Source organism: Leuciscus leuciscus (assembly GCF_965113295.1).
Source record: "Leuciscus leuciscus genome assembly, chromosome: 8".
In the NCBI taxonomy this organism is placed as follows: Eukaryota; Metazoa; Chordata; class Actinopteri; order Cypriniformes; family Leuciscidae; genus Leuciscus; species Leuciscus leuciscus.
In genome coordinates this window covers 37,197,970-37,225,639 of record NC_138732.1, presented here as the reverse complement: position 1 = coordinate 37,225,639, position 27,670 = coordinate 37,197,970, and the positions used below count along the sequence as shown (strand labels likewise).

The window sequence follows — 27,670 nt, the reverse complement described above, 5'->3', positions numbered from 1 at the left end:
CTGAAGTTCAGAGCTATAATCTCAACGACTTTCTAAAGTGAGAGGAGAACTGCTGCTCTAGTATAAGGTGGCTATCAAGGTGGCCTGAAGAGGGCCAACGCTTTACTTTGTAGTTATATCTGGAGCTTGACAGAGCGGTGGCCTCAGTAGAATAACTCCCGATAGGGAGGAAGCCATCTCAAACAAAAAATTTCTATTTGGTGCTCGGATGAACGGTGGCCTCACTGTATTTTCCATACAGCCAACCTATTCCCTACTACAGATTGGCACTACCCATTATATAAGCCTGACAACTCTAACATAAGAGGAGGCCAATGGGAAGGGTATGCATAGCCTACCTATATATGGGAACTTCAGGGCCCTAATTTCACCATCCTATGAAAATCATATTTAACACCCTCTTAATACTTACTAACAGGGAACCGTGGCCTATTATTCAACCTTACTAAAAACTCACGTAAAGGGAGAAGACCTACAGAGCTCAACCTGCTGCCCATAAAGCAAGGGCCTAAACTACATTCACAAAATGGAGGCCTATCACGGAAAGAGCACGAAAGAGCACACTTACTACCAAACCCGACGCCAGGCCTACAGAAGGGTTCCAAATTGAAGGAATAAATCATAATAGGTCGAGCCTCAGGCTGATGCAAGAAGCGCTTGGGGTGAGAGATGTTAGTAACAACACATCCTCATCTTGGATTAACAACTCTCTCCACCTCCTCATCGAGCGCCTTCTGAAAAAAAGACACAATTCCAGTCTCTGCTCTGCCTCAGCGTGAGCGGGACCTGAATCGCCTGGTACAGATCTCTGTCCCTCTTCCCTCGAGAAGAGAGCAGACGAGAGTGGAGTTTTCTCAGGGGAAAAAAATCACAGAGATCCCTCTGGAACTGATCGTGCATGCTCTGAGCCCAAACAATAAACACACAAGTTGTGTGTCATCAAGTGTCAATATCTTAGACATGGATGCACACACTTCCTGAAGCGTTTTTCACAAGCCATGATTACCTTTTTGAAGTTTTCAGGTTGAAGCATACAAACAAAACAGTCCCTGAAGACGAAAAAGTTGTTGACATGATCTCCAGGCTCCCCTTATAGACATCCGGGTCGCACTGGTGATGATGTCATAGGCTGTCGCCGGCCAATAGGATTGCCGTGATTAGATAAGCATTTCAGACACCAGTACACGCGGAGGTGTTCCCCATAGCGTTCTGACGCAGTGTCTCGTACCTTTTCGAAAGGGAACTTGTCGTTCAGCATCAGCTTCACATCAGGATTTCAGAAAGGAACTAAAAGATTAAGAGACTAAAAGACTAAGAGAGGTGATCTTGTGATCAGTAATTTTTTAAAGCGTGAAGATGTCACACCCTCTGGAGGGTTGTGAGCCAATAAGAAGTTGTTCCCTTTGGAGGGAATTTCTTTACGACCCTTTGTTCAAGCAGGCCTTTGAACATGTAATTTGATTGGGTGTTTAACAAAAGAATCTTCAAGATTCTTATAATACTAATGCGTCACAAAGTTAGCTAAATGTAATTTTGTAAATTGACAAATGGGGGATGAAGATTGGAGTTTATAGAGACTAAACATGCTACACATGATTTTGGTTAGCCATAGTATGCAAGTCTGAAACATTAATCCAAAAGAGTTGAATGAATACAAACCACATAAAAGTTGAATGAATCAAGCCAAACCACATAAAAGGTACATCATGAGATGGGAAAATTAGATACATGTTTATACATTTCTCAAGTGGTTATATAAATAGAATATATAGGATTAACAGGGTTTATTTATCCTTCTCAGCAAGTGAGTGAGAGTCACAACTCTCTGCAAATTCCTTTTGGGGTCGTAAAAAGTCTTATGAGTCTTAGGGCCCGTCCACACGGAGACGCATTTTGCTGTATACGTATACATTTTTTATCGTATTGGCGTTTCGTCCACACGGATCCGGCGTTTTCGGAGACTGAAACCGCTATTTTTTTAAACCGGGTCCCAAGGTGGATAAATCTGAAAACGCCGCCCTTGCGTTTTCGTGTGTACGGCCAATCCGTACATTTTGTGAAACGATGATGTCATCACACCAAGTGTCAACTAGTCAGACACCGTTAAGTCACAGCAACTACATTTATGGTTTTTCATATTGTTCAACAAAGTTCTTGATTAAAAAAGAAAAAAGAAAAGAAAAAAATAAGCTACTGTGCCCAATATTATTGTTGTATACAGCCATAGTATACAGCGCGCAAGGTTTATGCGCATGCTTTAAGTCTTCTTCTCCGTTTTTAGTGTATGTCTGTGGCAGAATTACAGCACCACATACTGGTCTGGCATGTATACTATATCGTTTTGAGTCGGTTTCAGTGGTTTCGTGTGTACGCAGATATTTCTTGAGACGACGCCGTGTTTACGGAATTTTTTTTTTGAACGGGGAAAAAAAAAATCGTATAGGGAAAGCTCTGGCTTCGTGTGGATGTGGCCTTAATGTGTCCTGTAACAGGACACCGGGTTCTGCCAGTGTGTTAAAGTCCCTGTAAAGTCAAAATTAAGTATGTGTTCTGAGTTCTGTGTCACACCACAGAAAAAGGTGTTATTAGCCACCCAGCCAAATTTGAATTATAAAAAAAGCCGGCAAGTACATAAAATAAGCTATCAAAATCTTGAAAAAATGAATCTCTGCTCTCAAACTCTGGGGGCGTGTCCACTGGCTGCGCTGAAACCACGCCCACTCGTGGGAAAGCTAAGCTTCCGTCGCCACACTGACTGACTGTCACCGCTATAGCCGGAATGGATGCTCCTAGGTTTTACAAAGCCATACATGTTCGAGCCTGGACTACCTACTATAATTATAACATAAGCCTACAAGGCAACTTACACTCATTGGTGGGCACGCACTGCCGTCTGCCGACGATGGCACCAGTTGTCGGCGCGACGGGAGGATGAAGGCCGAGGCGAGAGCTCGTCGGCTCGGCCCCATTCACGCATTTCCGTGACGAAGGCATAGTTAGCTAGCAAACTGTAGGCTGTAGTAACTAATAGTAGGCTACTGACAGTAACTCGCGATCGGCAAACTGATGTGAATGTGCTATATTGTTAGGGGAGGGGCAGTGTCAGGGGCTCCAGTGCGTCATCAAGTAGGGGCGTGTCCAGGAGCTCAGGGGCTTCAGTGCGTCATCGAGCCCCCGTTTTAGCCCCGCCCAAAAAATCCGGAACACAGCAATGGAGAAAAACTGTTTAACGGTCTAACTCCACAATTCAGTACTTCACAGTTCACAGTCTTTGTAATATGTTTTAGCAATACATTTCTAACATTTCTAATGTGTTTAGAATTTTTTTTTAGAATTGCCTTTACAGGGACTTTAACTTTATTTGGGATGTTAGTTTTGGGGGAAGTTTCATAGACCTTTGTTGGGAGAGTGAGTTTGCTGGATTATTCATTAAATATAATGAATAATTTGAGTGTGTCTGGGTCAGAGGTCAACCAAAGATCAGATTTTATTATTTCATAAGGAGAATGATCCGAGCCAAATCAGTCACTGTTGGAATACTTTAATGATTACAGTAGCCAACAAATGAGCTCAATAGGAGAGGCAATATAAATGAATGGCCAAAACGCATAACATTTTTCCGATTTTAGTTGAAAACGGTGTCGTGTAAACAGTCCCTAAATTCAACCTGAAAAGAAGCACAAGGAACAAAGACACTGGAAAGAAAGAACCAAGAAACCAATAGGTTACTGTCGTAACCCCGGTTCTCTGAAACATCGAGTGGAGAGATCCACCTATGGGAAGGGCATCCTGTACCTGACCTCTGCAGAAGCATCCAATGGTGGATCTCTCCACTCGATGTTTCAGAGAACCGGGGTTACGACAGTAACCTATTGTTCTCTTTCATCATCTCGTTTCGAGATCCACCTATGGGAGAGACATGGACAGCTCCCCGATTGCCCAATACACTCACAGTGAGGTTCTGAAGGCCAGAGAAGGACGGTCACCTCAGAGAGGCGGTGCCTGACACATCCCACAAACATGACCCTGCAAGGGTGACGCCACGCTAAACTGCTGTGGACAAGCAGGGCATGAAACATGCATGAAACGCATACATGATAATGGCCCCCGCACCACCAATGCACATAGCTAAACCCAAGAAAGGAATGCGAATGCTTGGTGACAGGAATGAACATGGCCAGCCGGCCCATTCACTCCTCGTTGGTTGACCCAACGGGGCTGTGGGGAAGGGCTAAGAGGACCCTACCCCTAGGACCGAGTGTGCCACCGAGGTTCTGGTGACATCCAACCGGTAGTAACGCTCAAAGGTATGAGGAGAGGCCCAGCTGGCCGCGGAGCAGATGTCCTGCAGTGGCACTCCCCTGAACAAAGCCCAAGAGGTGGCTAAGCCCCTTGTGGAATGAGCTCTGATGCCCCCTGGGGGCTGCACTACCTTTGCTTCATAAGCCATAGTATAGCGTCCACAAGCCAATGTGAGAGGCATTGCTTTGAAATGGGACTCCCCTTGTGCGGGGGAGCCCTTAAAACAAAGAGCTGGTCGCTCTTGCGGAAAGCACTGGTCCTGGTCATATATGCTTGCAGAGCACGGACGGGACACAGAGCATTCAGCCCCTGATCCTCCGGGGAGGAAAAGGGTGGAGGGTGAAAAGCGGATAGCTCCAAAACTTCCGAAGTGAACGCAGGGAAGCATTTCGGCATGAAGGCCGGGTTAGGCTTAAGGGAAACCTTATCTCCACTTAGGGAGAATTTGGCGCACGAGGGGTGAACCGAGAGTGCATGTAGCTCACTGACCCGTAGAGCAGATGCCAGGGCCGAGAGAAAAGCTGTTTTGAGGGACAGCAGCTTAAAGGGCATCTATTATGCCCCTTTTTACAAGATGTAATATTGGTCTTGGGTGTCCCCAGAATGCATTTGTGAAGTTTCAGCACAAAATACCCCACAGTTAATTTATTATAACCATTTGAAAATGTCATTTTTGGAGCCTGTTTTAAAAAGAGCTGTTTTGGAGTGTACCACCTTAAATGTTAATGAGCTGCATATCCCCGCCCTGCTGCTGGACCCAGATGATGAAGAGACACGAATGAGAATGGACTAAACGTCTCGGAATGGTTATTTGATACATTTATGTACTTACAAAGTTTTAATCGCGTCCCCTTTGCAATTATGGATGTGCAACTCACACACACACACACACACACACACACACACACACACACAAATACTGTGATAACGTTTGCTAAGTACAAACGATTTATTAATTTTTTTCTTAAGGGGAGGGAGATAGACGTTTATATACTGTCTATGGAGATAGAGCAGACCTTAATTTATTTACATTTGTAATTGCTGCAAAAATGATAGCCTACGTGACATAAAACTGTCTGACGTTGTTTGTTGAGACATCTATGACGACGACAATAAATAGCTTTATACGCATTTGTTGTTGAACTGGCTGACATCGATTGAAATGACTATTTGCTCAAAAATCATAAAATACACTTACTTCTGGAGGTGACGTTGAATCGCGAACTGTAGGCAATGATCCACACTTGATTAACTTTGACCCTCGTTCACTAAACAGTCAGTCAGAAAATGAAGGAAGTTTAAGTGGCGCCGTTTCTTCATAAATAAAATCCATCCGCTGCGTTTTCAGTGGCTCTGATGTTAGTGAAGACTACTATGTCCATTCTTAAATTCCACAACAGAACACCTAAGTTACACTTCTTATGAGACATTACACACCGGCTGTCGTTGAAACAATGGAGGATGCAGATCACCGAGGGTGGGGTCTATGCCAAAACCAGACTGTCAATCAAACTGCGTCGGTGGGGCTTAGCGCATTTCTACGTCACAGTGAGGGAAATCTAGAACAGGGCGTTCTGAGACAGTGCTTGTGATTTATTGAGATAGTAAAAAAACGACTGGGTGGATTTTTATCATTCTAGGGTGGTTTTGCTCAAACACTGCCAACACACATTTATGTTCAAACACCATGTAAAAGTGAATTTTGCATAATAGGTGCCCTTTAAGGGAAATACTCCCCAGAGGCTCAAAAGGATACAGAGACCGCGCTTCCAGCACCATGGAGAGGTCCCACTCTGGAACAGATCTCCTGATGACTGGCAAAGAGCGGCGTGCACCCTTCATAAAACTGCGGGTTAGAGGGTGCTGCCTGACGGTGGAGCCCTCAAAACCCACATGACAGGCTGAAATCGCAGCCAGGTAGACCTTAATGGTGGAAAAGGACCTGCCTCTTTCCATGAGGTCTTGCAGGAAACGCAAAATATCAGGCACCGAGCACTGATAAGATGTGAGACCACGCCCATCACACCACCCTTCGAACACTTGCCACTTACAGCCATATAGGGATCGCGTGGAAATGGCCCTGGCATTCTGAGTAGTGGCGATTACACGCGGCGGGAGCCCCAGTGCATTTAGGTTCGTCCTCTCACGGGCCAGGCCCAGAGAGCCACCCTGTCCGGGTGGGGGTGGTAAATCTCCCCGTTGGCTTGGGACAGTATGTCCGTGCGAGGGGGGAGGCGCCATGGCTCGGCGTATAACAGAGGGATTATCTCTGCCAGCCACGGGGCTTTGGGCCACCTGGGTGCTATCAGAATGAGAGACAGGCCGTGCTCTCTCACCCTGGCCAGTGTGAAATTTTCAGGCACAGGGGAGGAAAAGCATACAGCAGCACTTTGGGCCATGGGTGGGCCAGTGCGTCTGCCCCGGGGGGGCGCGTCCACGTCCTTTAGCGAGAAGAACATAGGACAATGGTGGTTTTCGCGCAAGGCAAAAAGATCTACGGCTGCCTGTCCGAATCTCATCAATAACCTCTCCACTATCTGCAGGTGAAGACGCCAATCCCGGTAGATTGGGTTTCCCCTCGATAGCAGATCCGCGCCTCTGTTCAGAATGCCCGGAACATGAGTCACGCGTAATGACAGAAAAACCTGTATGCTCCACACCAAAAGCCTGTAAGCTAGAGCGTGGAGTTTCGACGAGCGCATGCTGCCCTGACGGTTGATATAAGCCACTGCCGTGGTATTATCGCACCATACTAGAACGGGATGTCCCTGCAGGCGAGGCAGAAAATGATTCAGAGCTTTCCAAATGGTAAAAGCTCTAAATAGTTAATGTGCGCTGAACATAGTCTGCTCAGCCACAGACCGTTCACCGTTCTGCCTTCCTGGGTGGTTCCCCAGCCTGTTAAGGACGCATCTGTCGTCAAAACTTTCCGCATCGTAACCGTCCCGAGGGGGGTTCCCCGTGCGTAAAAGTTATCGCTCTCCCAATGGCGCAGGGCCGCCGAGCAGGCGCGCCTCACCGTTACCGAGCGGCAGAGATCGCGAATCGGGCTGAAGTGTAGTGACAAAACCCATTTCGTGAAACGCTCTCATTCTCAGGAGACCCAACGGCACAACTTGGATAGATGAAGCCATGAGACCCTGCAGCCTGAGGCATGTGCGATATTGTACTCTCGCCCCTTCTCTGAACTGAGACAGACAGTCCATCAGCGAGCGAACGCGCTCTTGAGAGAGACGCGCTCGCATGGAGACTGAGTTAAATTCCAAGCCCAGGAAAATGACATTCTGACTGGGAGTCAGATTGTTTTTGCTCGCATTCACCTTGAACCCGAGGGATGTGATGTGCGCGAGCACCCGGCCGGTGTCCAGTGACACCATCTCCTTCGATTTGGCTATGATGAGGCAATCGTCTATGTAAGTCAGAATTCTCAGCCCTGATAGTCTCAGGGGTGCCACACCCACCTCCGCACACAGACAGAAAGTTCGGGGACTCAAATTGCGCCCGAACGGAAGAACTGTGAATTCGTAACAAATGCCTTGGTAGGCGAAACGAAGATATTTCCTGTGTGGAGGGTAGATGCTTATGTGAAAGAAAGCATCTTTCAGATCGACTGATGTGAACCAGTCGTTCTGCTTTATGGCACGGGCGAGAGAGCCTTGTGTCACATTCTGAAATTGTATTTCCTCAAATGTTTGTTCAACACTCGAAGGTCCAATATAGGGCGGGGGCGCCACTCCTTTTGGAACATGAAAATACCAGAAATAAAAACTTCATGGTTTATCAGATTGGGTGGCACCATCTGAATCGCTCCCTTGTTTAGGAGGGAGGAAATTTCCTCTTTCAGAATGTGTGAGGCGTTTTCTTCTGTGTGAGAAGAGAGAACGCCGTTGAAATGCGGAGGTTTTATTGCAAACTGCAGCCTGTAACCCTGGGTTACGGTACCCAAAACCCACTTGGGCGCTGAAACGGCTTGCCAAGCCGCTTCGTGACTCGCGAGCGCCCCCGCTCGGGCCGGAGCGGGGCTGTATGGACCTAGCTGGTTCATTTGTGATGCAAAGGCACCATCTAGTGGGCACACTAGAGGCGACATGCAGGGGTTCGGAGGGATTTCCTCTCTCTGCAGTGAGAAGTTTTCTCTGCGGAGAGAGGTCTTCTCTCCAAAACGAATTCATTTGATTCGTAACTTTGTGTGTTTTGTGTTGGGCAAACACTGGGGCCGAAGCCTTTATTGACAGAGTGAGGGGAACATAGTGTGGTGTCCACTGTGCTAAACTTACCCTCACAAGGTGCCCCCTGAAAGTGGAGGGAAAAAACACACATCTCCTGAACACATGAACTGAGCAGTCTCAAGTGCAGGCAGAAAAATTATATCCGCAGAGAGAGATACTCTCTCTGTAACGGATTTATTTAATTCATTTGTTTTAAAGTGTTATTTAGTTATGTGTGTGTTTTGTGTTGGGGAACACAGGGGCCAAAGCCTTCCACACACAACGTCCACTAACAACACATGGGCTGGGCAGCCACGAGACGGGATTAACCGACCGTCCGCGGGAGACCCTGTGTCTTTTGGAAAGGGGTTCCGAGACCGGGAGAGAATCCGGAGGGCTCGTGAACGCGGGCTCGATACTCCCAACGGTCGAACAACAGGCAGGCCGCTTGCGTTCGGGGCCGCCTTCCTAGGAAGGCATAAATTGAAAGCCTCAACACGTAATCGTAACACATCAAGGCCTGTGAGGCCGTGTTAACAGTCTAGCGGGACGCTCCAGCCGCGCTTATGAGCTTCGCGAACGCTGGAAAACGGTTTTAAGAGTTGTTTCCTCAGACTGTTTTTGGTGGTCCCAGCGCTACCCGTCGTAAATATTCCTATCCTGGTCAGTGGCGCTCAGTGGAGCTGGCCACACAATGTTGAGACGAACGGCCGCTCGCTCACAAACTTCCAGGAGGATGGACTGAGGCAAAGCCGCGTGAGCGCTAGCCTAGGGAACGCTAAGAGGACCGTGTTATCCCCGTCGCCGGAACCGGCCGGTTCGTCAACGAGGGTGAGGTTTTCCGGCGAAGATGTCCTCTTCAGGGAATGCGGATTGGGCTGATGTCAGCTCAAATATTTTAGAGAGGTGGCACTCCGGGAGTCCCCCGGTAGCGCGTCATCATCACCGTGTCCCCCATCCGAGTCAGAAAGGCTGAGCACGGCGCGCTGGGTCGTGCAACTAAAAGCCGGCTTAGAAAAAGCGACATGTTTTTTAGCAATTACAATGACCGCAATTCTCCGGGTTCTCCAAAGCTTCTTGAGCGTGTTAAGCCCAAGCAGACCGCGCAGAACGAGATGGTCCTTAGCGGCGATGAGAGCACCACACGCGGCCGGGCAGGCTCGTCGTGGTAGGCTGTTCCCCTGAGAAGCGGCGGTTTAGACGGTCACATAGCCATGGGTGGGCCAGCGGTGAAGAACTCTGAAAAAATCCGTGGCGGGCAGCCATGTAAGGAGGAGCAGGTGAAGGACAGCGAGAGCACGGGCGGCTCCGGATGCAAAAAACACAGCGGATAGGCTGAAGAACGACTGTCACTCACGTCTGGCGGAGGCTGATCTGGCGATATGTCCTCCTGAAGACTCGAAAGTGCGCAGCGTAACGTTAATCCACGCTTCTGTCTGTTAGCCAGACTAGGTGCAATTGGATGCTTCTGCAGAGGTCAGGTACAGGATGCCCTTCCCATAGGTGGATCTCGAAACGAGATGATGAAGAGAACAAGCATAACCCTGACACAGGGATGTTTAATTTTAGCTCAGTTTATATGCTTCAGTTTGTTAATTTTACATTATATAATCTACAAAAAGAATTGATCCCACAAGGGGATTGTTAACTATAAAGTTATATTTGATACAGTTATGTATAGATTAAAAACAAGAAAGTTAATTCACATATAAATGTAATCATTCTTTATTTCACAAATAATTGAGATTTGCAATGCGATGAGATTTACATTTGTTGAATTGTGTGCATATTTTTGGATCTCTTCATGTGCATTTCTGCATTCCAAGCTACATGTGGGTTTTTAAGTTAGTTCTTTGTCTGGTATTGTCTTTATGCACTAGAGTGTGTTCATGCATTTTTATTCTCCTGTTATCGCCTGCGTTTGATTAAAGACTTTGTATCAGCACTTCCTTGTGTGTAGTGTGACTAGAACACACCAGAAGCCTGACAACCAGTACCCCCTGATAGCCGGCTGTTTTAAAATGCTTCTGTGAGTGTTTGTGTAAGTGCTCTGTGAAGGTTTCTATTTACAACATATTTTTGCAGCGTTGAGCTTAACCCTCTGAGGTCTGAGGGGTTTTTGGTGTCCTTGAGATGTTCTGACATGCCCTGACATTTGTGCTTTTTTCAGTTGCTTATAAACTTATTAATGGCAAAGGTGTAATTACAATCTATTTAGCACAAACAGGGCTACCATAATATGTGAGCAACATGCATGTACATGTTTGTATTTTTGAGAGAATAATGTTTATGCATGGTTATTGAAAAAACTAAAAACTAAAGTTTCTGAAATAAGGCCACAAAACACATACTAAATACGTGTCAATAAGACTTTTGACTAATTGATGTCTTTGCCTAGAGTTTTTTCTTCAAAATGATGTGAAAATCATCCTGCCCTTATCATTCACATAACACAATACATTGATTTAAATCTTGTAAAACACTTTTTGTTTGTAAAGGCAATATGCGCAAGGGGCGTCAACCATTCAACAGCATCATGCATATGTAGTGGTTCACACCTCAGGAGACAATGGGGCCCGCATACTTAATGAGCCATTCATTCAGGTGTGTCACCTATAGCCACAAGAAAGAATGCAAGAGCAATATATATACAGTATATATATATATATATATATATATATATATATATATATATATATGTATATGTATATTCTACCAAATTGGTTCACAGTTGGAAGCATGTAAATTTTTTTTTTTTTTCACAAATTTTGCTTGCAAATTGTATAATATCCAAGGAAAACATGTCTATTAATTGTGCAGTTAATTCTCATACTGTATTTTCAGTTTTGGAATATGTATCCTCTCCCCAAATTTGTCAATAATAAAACACAATAAAAATTATTTAAAGAAAATGCTTATATTTACCTTTTAAAATTTGTTTACATCTACCTTGTAAATATATATTTTTTTATTAAAAAGGTTACAATTACAACAACAATTGAAGTGTAATCTTTCTTTGTAAAAACTAAAGTATACATTTTATCATACATATTTCAAACTTCGAATATAGCCTACATTGACAAAACATACTATATTTAACATATTAGCAAAAATTGGCAAACAAAAGCTTATTTGAGGTGGCAGATATTTTACAGTAAAAATGTGAAATCTATCCAAAACTAATCAACGAAATGTTGTCTTTCATATGTCTGTAACATAGGTCTTTCGTTTTTATTATAAGGAATATAAATGTTAATTTGCAGTTTAATACGTTGCTTATACAAATACATTTTATTTCAACATATTTCAATCGATTTTACTCAGTATAGCTAAATAGTTTGCTAAAAGCAGATCATTTATTCACACACAGAAACGCAATTCAAATTTAAACCGTCTTTTTGCGAGTTGTGGTAAACAGCGCATCTCTTTCGTTCATTCATTCACACAGAAACGCGATTTACTTGAGAATGAAAAAAAAAACTTACTACATTATTCCATCCGTTGCTCCTCGAAATACCAGCACTTCTGAGGTAAGTTTTCCATTATTATTATTCCTCACAGCGCTGCGAGACAGTGTAGACAACTACACTTATCTGAATAAACTTGATGTGTTTTCTCGAGCTGATATGTGGGCGTTCACAGTTTGTATGGGATCGTCTCAGTCATTTGCGTTTGAATAGCGCGCGCTCTCCGTGGGCGTGGCCGATTAAAACGTAATGAGATGAGATGAGCTCGACTGGAATCGCTCTCTTTTAATACAGATTTCACAAGATGAGAATATTTGTTTTTTATATAAATTACTTCATTTAAAAGAAGAGAATTCAAGCTTCATGCCTGTGTGTCTGTATGCCTGTTTGACTGAGTATTCGCTCAGTTATTGTTCATTTTCGGACGCGTTTCAGAATGGACTTCACTGGCAGAGAGAAGGCAGAACTCGCTTCGTGTTTATTTTTCTTTATTTGGCAAAAAGCACAACACTTTGTTTTTATTGTGAGTATACACAAAAATAATACACATTTAACAGAATCGATTGATGTATGAAACTCCTATGGAAAATCAAAGTCAACAGAGTATTTATGAGTTTCTTTTACTTTGATAAAAAAAAAGCGAGCTGGTATCGCCGGCGATACCGTAGACCTCAGGGGGTTAAAAGCCAATCACATACATATCTGTGGAGTGTATGAACACAATGGCCAATCAAAGAGTGGAGGTACTAGCTAGAGAGCAGTCTTCATGCCACGAGTTATGTTGGTTTCTTTGTGTTTTGGTTTGGTTCTGTTCTGTTCGCCTGTGTTCTCAATCCTTGTTTGCCTGCGTTCTCAATCCTTGTTTGTTTCCATGGTTACTGATTATGTTACGCACATGTCACTAGTTCTGTTGATTAGTCTCCTTGTGTATTTAAGTCCTGACTTTTCCTTTGTTCCTTGCCTAGTGTTAACTTTATGTTATAGCATGTAGTGCTTGGTTTTCCCTGGTGTTCATTAAAAGTCAGTTTTAGATCTGGTATGTGTCACCCACTATCAAGGCACGTGTGTCCTTGGACGTGTCTGTGCCAAGAGTGGATGCTGGGGCAACATTACTCTCCATTCACCATCTGCCTCATGGATGAGGTCAATGCCAGCCCCACTCCAAACCATAGACTGTAAAAAAAGATGCACAACGCAACTTCACTCTCTTCCATTGTAGAAAAGTGAAGTCGCCAATGTCCCAATATGGCGCTGACATCATAGCAGTAGTGAGCGTGAAGTGGAGCCGCGATATCAAGGCCCTTCCCACATTCCCACAGAATCGGTTAGTACACTTTACTGCAGAACAACTCATGATGTCGCTGTGAAATAAACAGTTAGGGAAATGTAGAAATTAAAGTTAAAGCTCCAATCTCCTCCTTTATATATCCCGGAAAGTAAAAAAAAAAACAAGCACTTGAACTTACATCAGCGTGATAAAAAAAAAGCTACCTAGAATGACAGAAACCATCTTTGGAATTTTTATTTTTTTTTAAGTGTAATTTGATTTAGTTTGTCTCACATCTCATTGGATTACATGGAGAGGGCGGGTTTATGACCTATACTGGACCCAGCCACCTGGGGGCGATCGAAACGTTTTGGCTTCACTTTTCACGACTTGTGCAGCACACTTGCTCCAAACCCAGATCCCAGCCAGACTTCAGCCACACTCACCACAGACCAAGAGCCTAAGCCCACTGCAGCCTGGTAGACTGCAGACTCCATGAAGAAAACGTGCCAGAGACTACTGAGGCCATCTTCGTCCCAGAGCCCATGTCCCACCGAGATGCTAACCAGGTGTGTGTGCACCAACGTCCGTCGGTGCACATACAGTGGAGCCCCGACCATACTCCTGCTGCTGAGGGTTAGCTGTGCCAGGTTTATACATTAATGATTGATGGATTGGAAAATATGATTCCTCAGTCTCCTGTTGATGCTGGTCCCGCCTATCTCCAAGTCTTCTGTGTCTTTGCTGGTCCCACCCATCTACAAGTCTCCGTTATTGCTCTCTGATGGTGCCACTGCTCTCTTCAGTTCCTCGGCTCCTCCTCTGTTTATTTCTCTCTGCTGCGAGGATCCGCCTCGGGTCTTCCTGTCACCAGCTCCGCCTTGGCATGTGGACCACCTGTCTCTGCCAAGCCCGTTACTCCATCTCGGCCCGTCAAACAGTCGACTCCATCTTGGCTTCTACCTCCCTCGGCTCCACCTGAGACCGTTGTCCTCACACCTCCACTGGGCTCCCTCGTCCTTCCGAATCTGCATTTGTCAATCGTCACCCGGCTGAGCCTCGTCCCGACCACCTCCTCGGCTCCATCGGGCTCCTCCTTGGTCCTCGGTCCCACCGGCTGCGCCTCAGTCCTCCGGCACCATCGGTTTCGCTGTGGTCCTTTATCCTGGCTGCGCTCTTGGTCATCATCTGGATCCTCCCTCCATCATCTTCCTTGGTCACAACCCTCTGCAGCTCCACGTCCTCTTCCAGAGCCCCCACCCTCCCTTCTCTGTTGGACTTTGCTATTTAGTTACAGTCCGAGGACGCATCTTTCGGGAGGGGGTGTAATGTTACAAGTATGTTAGTTTCTTTGTGCTTTGTTTTGGATCTGTTCCTGTTAGCCTGTGTCCCGATACTTGTTTGTTTCTATGGTTACTGATTATGTTTTGCACCTCTCTAGTTCTGTTGATTAGCCTCCTAGTGTATTTAAGCCCTGAGATTTCCTTAGTTCCTTGTCTAGTGTTAACGTTATTTTATAGCGTGTAGTTCTTGGTTTTTACTGGTGTTCAGTAAAAGTCAGTTGTATCGTGGATTACTGCAGCTAACCATAACACTTCACAACAAGAATAAATCAAGTGAGCAGATTTACTCAGTATTCTATGTCTACAGTGTGTATTATCCGTGTGTTGAATGGGTGGTTGCTCAGGAATGGAGGGGGCGTATGTCTGTTGCTCACATAGTTTTCTATAGATAAACAGCCCACCAGTATCTCATTGAGTGAACAGATGCCAAAGAATCGCACTTCACCTTTCAAACCAACTTTACTGGCTAGCAAAATAATTTCAAAGAGCAGGTAAGCACAATATTTCTAATCTGAATTATAATCTTTTACACTTTCTTGCAGTCAGAATGACTAGAAAATCAATATATCTGTTTTAACAACTTTATTTATCCAAAATGTCAATGTAATCATTCTTTTTAATGCATAACCTGTCCTTATTTTGCTTTCCTTTTTCAGTACATAAAATAACACATCTTCTTTGCTTTATAAACTGTAAGTTTGACCCATGTTGGTCATACAATATGATGACTTCATCGCTGAAGCTTTTTGACCTTTAACTCATTGCTGTGTGTTTGTGTCATATTGGATGCACTGTTAGTTTAGAAAGTATTTAATATATTATGTTAAGCATTTGCTTCTGGTGTTGTGATAAAGAAAGTTTTTTTGTCATTATGTACAAGGCTACATTTTTTATGTAAACATGCAAATTATTAAATTAACTAAATAAAAATGTTTGATTTGTACAGCAAAGAAACATTAATTGTTTCTTAATTCTATTAAGATTTCTGCACTTCTTTCTTCACTAATAAAACAAGTAAATTTGTGAGACTGACTCAAAACTTCTTTTTTACAGACGCTCAAATGTTTTTCAATTTTAACTCAAGATGCTCTTTTTAATATTCTCAAATCATGCTGGATAACATGATCATCAGGACTGGTTCATGTCAGCTTGAGTGCTGCTGTCAATAAAGCAAAAGGGACATGTCTGATACTAAGACATTCTCAAATTCATAGTTACATTCAAGTTGCTATGCTGATTATTTAATTTCTTTTGGAATGTACTAACATTATGGACAGTAACCACAATGAAACACGTTCATTGTTGATCAGAATGGTACAGCTGTTTACGTTAAAATGTCTATTTTATTTAATAAATATTTTGCTTGATTATTATTAAATATTTAAACCTTCCTTGGAAATAAAATAATATGAATATCAATATAAACCTGCTTTTAAATTGAGCAGTGATTTCACCATGTCACATTTATACATTGTTCTAAATTATTAGTAAATGTCATTTAGTGCACTTAGACCCTTATTCACAATGACCTCCAAACAGGGTAACTGAGTGCCAGTGTAGCTGTAAATGAACTGCACCTGCCATGTCTGTCAGTCGCTGCCTCATGACACTTTTTTTAGCCACATGGCTTCCTCACAGAGACACACCAGCACCAGCAGTATACAATGTTACGAACCACCGTCATGTTCATTCAAGGGTAAAAAAGATTACATAATGTAAATTATATTTATTTTTATTTGTAGTTTAGGTTAAACTCAGCATTTAATGGAAGTGGCGATAGTCTTTTTTTGCCTATTGTAAAGTATATCCGTGTGAAATGGCTGGAACAAGAACAAATGTAGGACGGGGCTTCATTTTGTCCATGGTGAATTGATTGGATGGTTGTCGTTTGCTATTGGTCGATCACGTGTGAGTGACAGGTCATCCAGTCTTTTTTTTTTATTAAAGATTATGAGTGCACATGAATTTAAAAAAAAATCATGATATGCACAGATAAAATAATAATTATAAAAAATAGATGTCCTACAAAAAACAAAAACAAAAACAAGGATTGTCCATTTTGATTCCATGGTAACATTAATTCAGTAATAATTTAATATATGTGAAAATCACCACATGGCAACACTGTTCATTTACATAAAGTTAAACTATACTAAACTTTGCTATACCATGGTCTAATGTCGCTCATCTCACTTTTGTTTGAATTAGGTCTCTTGGCTACAAATCATCAGTATGTGTGTGTCCATTTTTTTTTTACCTGAGTAACCCAAGCCAAATATTTCATTCCAAACAGGGTACTGGAGTCTGGTATCGAAAAGGTTGAGTCTCCTGCAGACACAGAAGGCAAACAGAGTTCTGCCAGTCAGGTGACTGAAGCTACACAGCTCTCCTCAATGATCAAACTTGATCCTCCACCGACAGGGGTTAAAAACAGTGTTCCACATCCATTCCTTTCCACCAGCAAGCTGAGTAAACCAGTGGAACCCAGAGCCATGAATGTGGCTGACCTGCCCACCTTCTCGCCATCACTTTACCCCCCCAGCGCCTTTAATTATGAGCGTCCTCGTCATTTCATTCAGTCCCTGCCCAGTTATCACACACCCGACAATGAGATCAACAAGCCGAACAATCTCAGCTGCCCAGCTTCAACCACTGCGCCGTCGGTGAGCCCGACTCAGCCTGCAGCCACTCGCACATCAATGTGCTCCAGCATGACTTTGATTCCTAAAGCACGGGCTACTCCGAACAGTGAGAATCTGTCGCCAGCAGCTTTCCTATCATCTGTCCTGCCTTCACTGCCGAGCTCCCAGGCAAAATGCATTTCCATACCTCAATCGCCCTCTCCCAGGCGTTCCCCTCGATCACACAGCCCATCGCCAAAGGCCCAAGAACAACCCCTGTCTCCTCTAAGTCAGTCACTGAATCCCGCTCCTTCAACTGTCCAGCCTCGGATATCTCCAAATTCCCTGAAAGCACCTGCTCCACCTCAACAGCCCCCACCTGTGTCTCAGATTACCTACACACCCAACATGTAAGTGTGTTATCACAGAAATTCTCTGAAATTTGAATTGCATTGAGGATTTTTGAAAATTGAACTATATTTCAAAATGTGCTCAGATATGCCAAGATATATAATCAAAATTCAAACAATTTTCATCCAGAACTTCCAAGACCAAATTGTGAGTGATGTAATCCACACACAATTTGTAGCTCTCTGTCAAAATTTGTTTTTATTTTACTTAAAGTGCTTTAAGAGAAACATCTGAGGAATTTTGATAAAGTTGATACTTTGAAATAGGAAATATAACTAAAATCTCAGAGCTTTAAAAGAGCAAACAATAAGCAATGCAAATTTCCCATGTATTTTTCATAGTTTGCCAAAGCCGATCTTGAAGAAAACTGTTTCCCGACCAGCGTCTCGTGCCACAGATGAAGACATTCAGGGCTCAAAAGATGCTCTTATCCAAGACCTTGAAAAGAAGCTACGAAACAAAGTTCCTCAACAAAGGAACAGTCAGGTATCTAAAGATTTTCCTGAGTTTCTGATCTGTCTATTGGTAAAAAAGTGCTGCAATTAAAATTTAAGAATGAGTGCATTTTTGTCCCCACAGCAGAAGATGTCTTATGAGGAACGGATGGCTAGAAGATTGTTGGGTGCAGATAGTGCTGCCTCAGTATTTGATCTTGAAAACTCCTTCAGTTCACAGCCTGCAGAGGTATTGTCGTTTTCAGTTATTGGATGTTTAATGTAATTGCCAAATACTAAGTCTCTGTGCAATCCAAGATGACTGTTTTATGGCTATGGCTATATTCACACAGCATCATGTTTGTATCACTTAGTACTGTGTTTATACACAGACAGTTGGATTGGGGAAAGAGATTGACAACCACATCATTTTACTGAAGAGACTCCCTCAAATCTTCAAGAGTCTTTTCAGTTAATTTGATCAATTCTTTATGAATGGACCCGCAACTTTACAGCTATTTTTTTCTTTCAATCTATGTCATTATGTTTACATGTACACTCATAATGTAAATGTATCATATTGTAACTTTACCTCATGTAAACAAAATACACCAATCAAACTACTACGATTAAGCTCGTAATCCTAGTAACCATAATCGCAGTAAACTAAGTGGCGTACACCGATTCTAATTAATTGCATTATTACCACTCTGACCAAGGCGCGCATGTGCTCAGACGCACACGAATGCCATGTGTTGTTCACATCTTCATGAGTGAACTCTGTGACATTATTCTGAAGTTTTCCCTCTGCTCCAAATCGCTGAACTCTGTCAACACAACTGGCTGCACAGTCCCTACTCCTTATCTTCATCCAGAGATGGTGCGAAAAAAAAAAAAAGGTCAGCATAGACATTCTCAGTTACAGGGGCATTGCTATGTTCATCACGGCTCCGAATAATATCCAAAACATCCATAGAAAAGAATTTTGCATTTGATGAAAGTAAATTAAAACATTGACCAGTAAGATGCCTACTGTATTCTGGATCAGTTGCAGAGGTTTGACAGAGCAAGCTGGAAGACCAGCCAGGAGAGCATTACAGTAGTCCAGTCTGGATAGAGCAAGCACTTGGACAAGGAGTTGTGAAGCATGCTCTGATAGGAAAGGTCTGATCTTCCTAATGTTGTATAAGGTAAAACTGCAGGACAGGGCAGTCCTTGCAATGTGGTCTGTTAAGTTTAACTCATCATCAATCACAACTCCAAAATATCTGGGTGTCCTGTATGGAGTTATGGTTGATAAACCTAGCTGAATGGTGAAGTTGTGATGAAGTGTTGGGTTGGCTGAGACCACAAGTAATTCTGTTTTTGCAAGGTTTAGTTGAAGGTGGTGGTCCCTCATCCAGCCAGAAATGTCTGTCAGGCAGGCTGAGATGCGAGCAGCTTCTGTTGGATCCTCTGGTTGGAATGAGAGGTAGAGCTGTGTGTCAACAGCATAGCAGTGATAGGAAAATCCATGTTTCTGAATAATAATAATAGTAATAATTCTTTACATTTATATAGAGCTTTTCTCAGCTTTACATTGAAGAGGGGAATCTCCTCAACCACCACCAATGTGCAGCATCCATCTGTCCATCTGAATGATGCGACGGTAGCCATACTTGACAGCGAATGACAGATCCTAGTGATGACATGTAGATGAAGAGAAGTGGTCCAAGCACTGAGCCCTGAGGCACACAAGTAGCTAGATGTTGCGACTTGGACACCTCACCCCTCCACGACACCCTGAAGGACCTTCCAATTCTTAGCATAATCAGAATAATGAAAATTGCATGTATACGGGAGTGAAGAGGTTTGCTCTGTCATGTAAACATCTTACTGCTATTGAGTCCTTACTCTGATTATTGAGAATAATTGCATTATTTGTGCACATGTAAACAGTCCTTGTGACTTAACCTCTCTCGGTGATGGCCGATTGACCTCTACTTTGGCTTCCTCATTGAAAGGAGAGCAGGAAAACTAAAGTGGGCAGGATTAAGGCAAAGTATAAAGTATAAAGGCCTGGGTATATTTCATTTTTCATGTTCAATAATTTGCGCTGCTTTCATACTCAATTGACTGAGAGTGGATGAATGCGCATAGTAACGAGTCAGTGTCTTAAACAGTTTTTGGAACCATTTGCAAAGTTTATTACAATCATAAATGGAACTAAGTCCAAACTCAATCCAATAATCAACGTAATATTCTAAGACTCAAAGACTCAGTAAAGACTTAAAGACAAGCAGATCAATCCAAACAACACTCTGTAACATGTTCCTTCAAAAGACGAAATGCTATGCAGTGACAATGGCTTTATATACCCTCAGTGCTCATGATCTTGTGTCTTATATAGAATCCATGTTACTTGATTAATATTACAGTATACTTACAGTAAATAATGCCACAAGCAAAGCTAAAACACCTGGTACTCGAGTGGCAGTTTATGCAGCTATACTTTGTTCCCATTTGTTACCATCACTCTAGTTGTCTAAAGCAGGAATTTTCTAAGCCAGAGCAAATAGATAACAGCCTCTACGTGGGCCTAAAATAGCATGTGTACAATCCATGTTCTCTTCAGCTATCCTGTTCATCATGATGCTATTATTATAATACCACATGTGTACGTACACTATAAGGCCTCAATTCCCTTAGTTTGTCTGTCTATCTTATGTTTAATGTTATTCAAAATAAATTATTATATGCACTATTCTAACAGCCAGGGTCTCCAGAAGATCACCACCCTGGAGGAATATGGTAAATGTCATTTTGCATTAGGAGTATCAGTTTGGAGTTTGTATCTGAAGTTCATGAGTGCATGTACACCTAACAGTTCTGACACCTGAATGAATACTGGCTGACATTTGTGAATGCAATAAATATCGAATGACAGTAACACTTGATGGTTCCCTTTAGACATTCTGTTGACTAGAAGTACCTATAAGTCAACTAACTCTCACTAGATTATCAGTAGACGGTCTGCTTAATATCTGCTTAATATTTTGATGTTCCCCTTCAGACATTCTGCTGACTACAAGTACATCATGTCAACTTATTTTACTAACCCTAAACTAACAGTCTACTAATACTCTAATGAGAGTTAGTTTACATGTAGGAGCAACATTACTTATAGTCAGCAGAATGTCTTATGGGGACCATCAAAATGATCAAAGAGTAACCTGAATGACTTTTCTGGCACAGGCCGAGACATACACATTGGTACTTTTTGTAGGTGATAATCTAATGCCCATACTGTGTTACTGTGCTACTGTTGTTAATCCAACCATCTCCATTGACTTTGTATTGCGTGAAGCTGCCTCCTTGTCATTTCTGACTTTCTGACAAAAGTGAATACAGGCAATTGAAACAGGGCGCAAGGTGTCTTTACTCTGAGAACTACGCCTACTGGAGGGGTACGTAATCGGCTACAGGGATAGCTTAGCTTACCGAAATATAATATATAAAACTGACTTTGAATATTTGGCTTACCAGTGACAAAATGTTTACTGCACACGTAATGTATTTTTAGTGCACACTGAGTGTCAGGATCCCACAATGTACCCATTCGTTCCAGCTGATGCTTCACGTCTTATTGCCTATATCCACTTTTGTGTCCTTAAACACTTGTTTTTTGGTGTCGACAGCTTATAAAAACTTAGTTCTGGGTTTTTTAGCTTGTTTGCTGTACACCCTTTCACATAGCAGCTTTTAGACATTGTTTTGTTTTTGTTATAAAGGAGGCAGCTTCACGCAATACAAAGCCAATGGAGACGTTTGGATTGAAAATTATTGGAAAAAGTATTTGTCAATGCTTTTGCTTTCTCTCACAAATGCTTTGCATTCCTTCGAGAAACTTTGCGTTCGCTCGCAAAGAGCTCAAAACATTTTGCGAGTGAATGCAAAGTTTCTCGAGTAAATGCAAAGGTTTTGCGAGCGAACGCAAAGTTTCTCGGGGGAACGCAAAATTCTTATTCTTTTTTCCTTCCCATCTCATATTTTTCACTATGTCCCTTTAGGGGCTCCCTAAATTTCCACCATTTTTTGTGCAGGTCCAGAAGAAATCGTTCTGGAGGGGACAGTACAGAGACCACCCAAGAGAAGTGTTTTGCTCCTCGTTTTATACAAGTTCCACAAGATCTTACTGTTGAAGAGGGACGATTCTGCAGGATTGATTTTAAGGTAGGAATGACAGTTACCGGTTTGACGATAAACCATGATAAAAATTCCCGACGGTTTCGGTTTCATATTTTAATTGTCATTGAAACCGTATATTGATTATCGCGATTTGAAAAACTCGCTGTAAATACCGTTCAGCATCAAGCAAAGTTAGAAACAGTTTCACACAGCGTAGGTTTTGTGTGAAAACATGATGGAAGGCAGAGTTCTGAGAAAAATTATATGAAAGATAAATTAATGATTGAATGAATTATATCTCTTAGGAGGAACCGACTGTCTTTAGAAAAGTTTTGATGGCAACAAAGATAGATGCAAAGATAGGTGGAGTCTAACAGAGTCTAGAGTTTTTAACAGAACTTCAATTGTAAAAAAAAATCTTGAGGTGTGTTAATGTCATTTTCATGTAATTTCAGCTTGTAAAAAAGCGTTCACGTCCTCATAGAGATTATAATTACACTTTGTAAAATGGGAATTTTCTGAGATATCCTACTTGCACCATGAACGGCTCCGAACAGAACGTTACATATTGTCATCTCGAGACCACGGCCATTACAACATGGTGTGAATGCAGCATTTGTACACCAACATTTAGCTTTTCCTTCTTTTTTCCTGCAGGTTGTTGGTTTGCCAACCCCAGATATTTCTTGGTATCTGGATGGGAAACCCATCCGACCTGATGATTACCATAAGATGCTGGTGTGTGAGAAAAGTGTCCACTCCTTCATTATTGAGATAGTGACCATTCATCATGCTGGTGTTTATGAATGTGTAGCAAAGAACCGTGCTGGAGAGAGCCACTTCACCGTGAGGTTGGATGTGATTGGTGAGCCGGCTTTTCTTACCTGTATAACATAAGAGTAAAGTTATATCTTCTCTAATAGTGTGATTGTGTTGTCATTTTTTATTTTTTTTATTTTTATTTCACATAAATATGCATACTTCATAGGTTCATTAAATAGCAAACACTGCCTTTCCAAATCATGTCCAATCATGTTAAGTTTCAAGTGCCACAGAAAAGCGTTTGAATGCTTATGCAATATAATTATTAATTTTTTTACTGAATTTGCAATGTTATTATGGGTTATAGAGTGTAGTTTGATGTAAAAAACATTTTTACATTTAAACCATTATAGAATCAGGTTGCAACATGAAGAAAAATGTGGAAAAATCAAAGGAAAAAAATACTTTTTCCAGTCATTTTATCAGATGATGGAATGTTTGATCATTTTGATCATGATTTGTTTTTCCACTGCATTTGTGCATTGGTAACTACCCTGCATATTAAACAATAACCAGTCTTACCTAATACAACATAATTACATGCAACACAACACATTAGTGGCCACCGTTCCACAGACATTATATGACATGATGATTGTGAAAATACATGTAACTGTTGACTGTCTCTCCTCAGCTCACGAACAGTTGTGTCCTCCCACGTTTGTGGTGAAGATGAGGAACTCTCGAGCTCTGGAGGGAGACGGCGTCAGGTTCGAGTGTAAGGTGACTGCGTCTCCAACCCCTCAGCTGTACTGGAAGAAAGACAAGGAAATGCTGCGGATTGACCCTATGAGAATGAGGTCTGTGTCACCATTATGGACACTTATTTTGATATTCTGTTTTGTTTCTCTTAGTTCCTATACAGAATCCCTGCCCTGTTTCCTTCGTTTCTGAATATGTCCTCATTTGTTCCTACAATATTTGCACCTGTCATTTCCGTGGTCATTGATTTATTTCCTGAATTCTGTGATTAAATACTGTTCTTTCTGAGACCCTTTTTCAGCTACTACACATTACAGTCTGAGACAGTTTTGTACACTTAAATTACTATTTTTTATCCATTTTTGTGTGGTTTTGGGACAACTGCTGAAAGAAAACATTCACACAAAGAATGAAAATAAGTTATTCCACACATTTCTTTCATATTGGGAACACAAACGCTATTTTATAAAGTTATTTAACTGTATAAAGACGAAACAAAAGCACCATAAATGAAGTCCATCTGACTCATGTGCTACGTTCCCAGTATTTTAAAGTTTAAAGCTTTGTGTGAGGAACAGGACAACATTTAAATCTGTATTCACTAACAATCGTTTGAAAAGCTTACAAACTTTAAAAAGACATTCCCATAGATTTTAATTGAAGATATTCCCATGGTCATAATGTTAGAGATCCTTCCATGAGATTTTAGCCTAATTGTCTGTACAGTAAATGATAGTTTAGATGAAAGCTTCATAAAGCAGTCTCTGTTGACATTTGCATGTGTGGTGTGTCAGTCTTTCTCAGGACAGTTCAGGAAAGCAGTGCCTGATCATCGATCCGGTGATAAAGTCTGACGCAGGCTGGTACACTGTATCCGCCATTAATGAAGCGGGAATGTCCATATGCAATGCCAGGCTGGATGTGGCCAGTAAGTGCACGTACTCTATTTACCTTTTTATCTTGAGACTTGTTCGAAAGTTTGTGAGTGAGTATTATTTTGCTTTTTTCTGAACTTTTGCTTAGGCATTGTAAAACATTTTTTTATTGATAAAGTTAAAAAGTGTATGAATGCATAAGGATTTGTAAATTGTGTAGGAAGGTGCTGTAAATGGTCACCATTTCTTTTCCATTTTTAATCACATTTTACATAGCCCTGTTTGATAAAAGTACAAACATTCCAAGTTGTCTTTCCATTAAAGGTGCAGTAAGTGATTTCTGAGAAACACTCTTGATATTTGATATTAAGTTCACACGTACATGAAATTAGATATAGTAAATTTATGCTTATTTGGCGTGCTGTCCGGGGGAAATTTGGCCCGAACCGAGTACTCACCCTCCTTGACTGGGATAGAAAACCAGCCAAGAGTGAGGTGATGGGGTGGTGGAGGGATGCTGTGAAACTGTCATGGGACATCGTGAGGGAAGGCTATATTTATACCGGCTTCCTCTTGTGCTGATTGGTTGATTACCTGAACGTGTTCCTCCCAAACTTTGTTACATAAAACTTCATTTGAAATCGACACCCAAATAAACATACCCCTACCCATAAGAAACACACCCCTCCCTTCATTGCTCCGGCCCTGAAATAACGAACATGGTATGCAACACAAGCAGCGATCAACAAAGGCCGGAGTATACTTCATTTTCTGCGTTCCCCTCCTTTTAAAAGTGAACTTCTTTGGCCGTGAGTGTGGAAAGACAAACGTGGTGTTCACTGCTGAGCCAAATTACATCCAGTCCCCCTCTCAATATATAATGGTTGGAGCTTGACCTAGTCCAGCTCTGCCTCTGTGGATCTAATGGGTGGAGTTATGTTTAGCGATAGGGTTATGGGTAGGGTTAAAAAATGGTGGGACCATGTAGCTCCACCCATTACGTCCAGCAAGGGGGAGCTGGACATCAAGTGACACCCATTAGCTCTGCAGTGAACAGCCTCTCGAAAAACGTGTTAGGCGTGTGCATGTAACCGGTCCTACTCAACCCACTCCGAGCGGGATTCGAACTGTGGTCTCTGTCGTGGGAGGTGGGCGCTCTATCAAGGAGGCTAAAGACCACAACCTCTAGCATCAGTCGCTGGTGCGCCTCTTGAGATCAGGGGAGTGAGGTTTACACGCACAGCTCTTATCTAGTGGACTTTGTTTTCAAGTGCTCAAGTCACTCGCACGTGTGATGTTGTAAGCACACAATTCGCGAGAACACAAAAATCGGGCTGCACGCGGATGGTGTGCACGGACATCCACAACACTCCTGATGACAAAAACTGACATAAACTAGATGTACCGCATGGCGGTACAAAATATGACCGCCGCTCAGGCCTGCACTGGCTTTCCACAAAAATAAATGACGTGGAGCAATTTGGCTGTATTGCGTGTTTATGTATATACCTAAAAAAAGTAGTAGTATGTGCATGTCTGTCTGTGTGTGTGTGTATGTGTGTGTGTTTGTGTATGTGTGTGTCTGTGTGTGTGTGTGTCTGTGCGTGTATGTATGCGTGCGTACATGTGTGTGCGCGTGTGTGTTTGTGTGTGTGTGTCTGTGCATGTGGATTTGAATGTGTGTGTATGGGTGTGTGTCTGTGCGTGTGGATGTCAGTGTGTGTGCATGTTTGCGTTTGTTTGTATTCCTGCATGTGTGTGTGTGTGACAGTATCATCCTAAACCAGCAACCCTTCGCTCAACACCACCATCTACAGGCCGATGAGTGTACAGTCACTAAATGTGCACATAAATGAATTTATTTTATACCCCCCCATGGATGAAATTCTACGAAACTTAGCAGAGGATACCCCCAGAGGATGTCAAGTTAATCATACACATGAAATATGGTGCAGTTCTGAACATCTCAACTGAAGATAGGGGCGATTAAAGCAGAATAATATTGCATTTTAATTTTTTATGGGAGGGGCGCAAATCACAAATGAGTGATTATGGGCTAGGCTGATGTGGGCCCTTAAGACCAACATACCATAAAAATTTCTTCATCCTCGGTGCCACGGTTCAGGTAGTTATTTAGGAAAAACTGAATTTTTTGGGTTTGGGGGGGCCCAGTGCAGGGGGGGAGTGGCCCCCGGGGACCAAACGAAATTTTTCCGTAAAAGTCTAGTGGGGCTACATGCCCACCCAATTTCATGTTCCCCGGTGTTTCGGTGTCCCTGGTATCGTTGACGAAAAATGTAGTAGATGACGGAAAAAAAAAAAGAAAAAAAACTTTGACAATCCCTAAATGACCGCTTTCGCTAGCTATGCTAGCGGCGGTCATAATTATGTGCATGGACCATTCAAGTAGATACAGCTGCAGACCAGAGAAATCCAAAACAGGGCGTCAACTCGAAAAAGGGCCAGAGTCTCCACATGCAAAGACTTTCACTTCCACCGAATGAAATTACATTTCAAAATAAAAGTTTGTAAATTAAACACTGTTTTTTGCTGAAAGATGAATCTTACGTAAAATTTAGGCATATGTTAAATACTGTTATAAAACATGATATATAAATAAATATGCTGGTATAAATAAAAATATTAAAAAAATGTATTGACATATAGCCGATCAAACTTTCATCTTTAGGAGGGCAATAACTCAGTGAGAGGGGGGTCCTGGAGCATGTGGCTGGTGGCGTTCGGACAGGGCCGAAGGGACCTCTTGTCCCCCCAAATTTGAAGCTCTGGTTCCTCACCACCTAACCAAGATATAAGCGGGAATCCTGTTTCGGAGTTCACAAAGTTTGGGGCGTGCTGAAAAAGATCTTTATCATTGGGGAAAGCTGTTTGTCAGGGTGTGGGGAAGGGTTAGGGGTCCGTTTCTGTTGTAGTAATTCACCTTTCTGCACGCCCATTACTCTGACCTTCAGCTATTCCTGTCTCCAGGCGGAGGCATTTTAGCGCTGTCAGCAGCACTGAGAGACGACAGAGTTTCGCAGTGCAACAACA

General features: G+C 42.5%; 1 protein-coding gene across 5 annotated transcripts in view; it reads left to right on the top strand.

Moving 5' to 3' along the window:
- Nucleotides 1–27,670, top strand: part of myot (myotilin) — a 59,689-nt gene that overhangs the window by 30,007 nt on the left and 2,012 nt on the right. For 4 of the 5 annotated variants that reach the window (XM_082178306.1, XM_082178308.1, XM_082178309.1 and 1 more), the window contains exons 9-16: nt 16,881–17,618; nt 17,961–18,105; nt 18,199–18,303; nt 20,806–20,843; nt 22,136–22,265; nt 22,878–23,085; nt 23,677–23,842; nt 24,539–24,672. In XM_082178306.1, coding sequence (XP_082034432.1) covers nt 16,881–17,618; nt 17,961–18,105; nt 18,199–18,303; nt 20,806–20,843; nt 22,136–22,265; nt 22,878–23,085; nt 23,677–23,842; nt 24,539–24,672 — 1,664 coding nt within the window. The remainder of the gene's footprint in view (nt 1–16,880; nt 17,619–17,960; nt 18,106–18,198; nt 18,304–20,805; nt 20,844–22,135; nt 22,266–22,877; nt 23,086–23,676; nt 23,843–24,538; nt 24,673–27,670) is intronic. The other variant, XM_082178307.1, reaches the window with a different exon arrangement.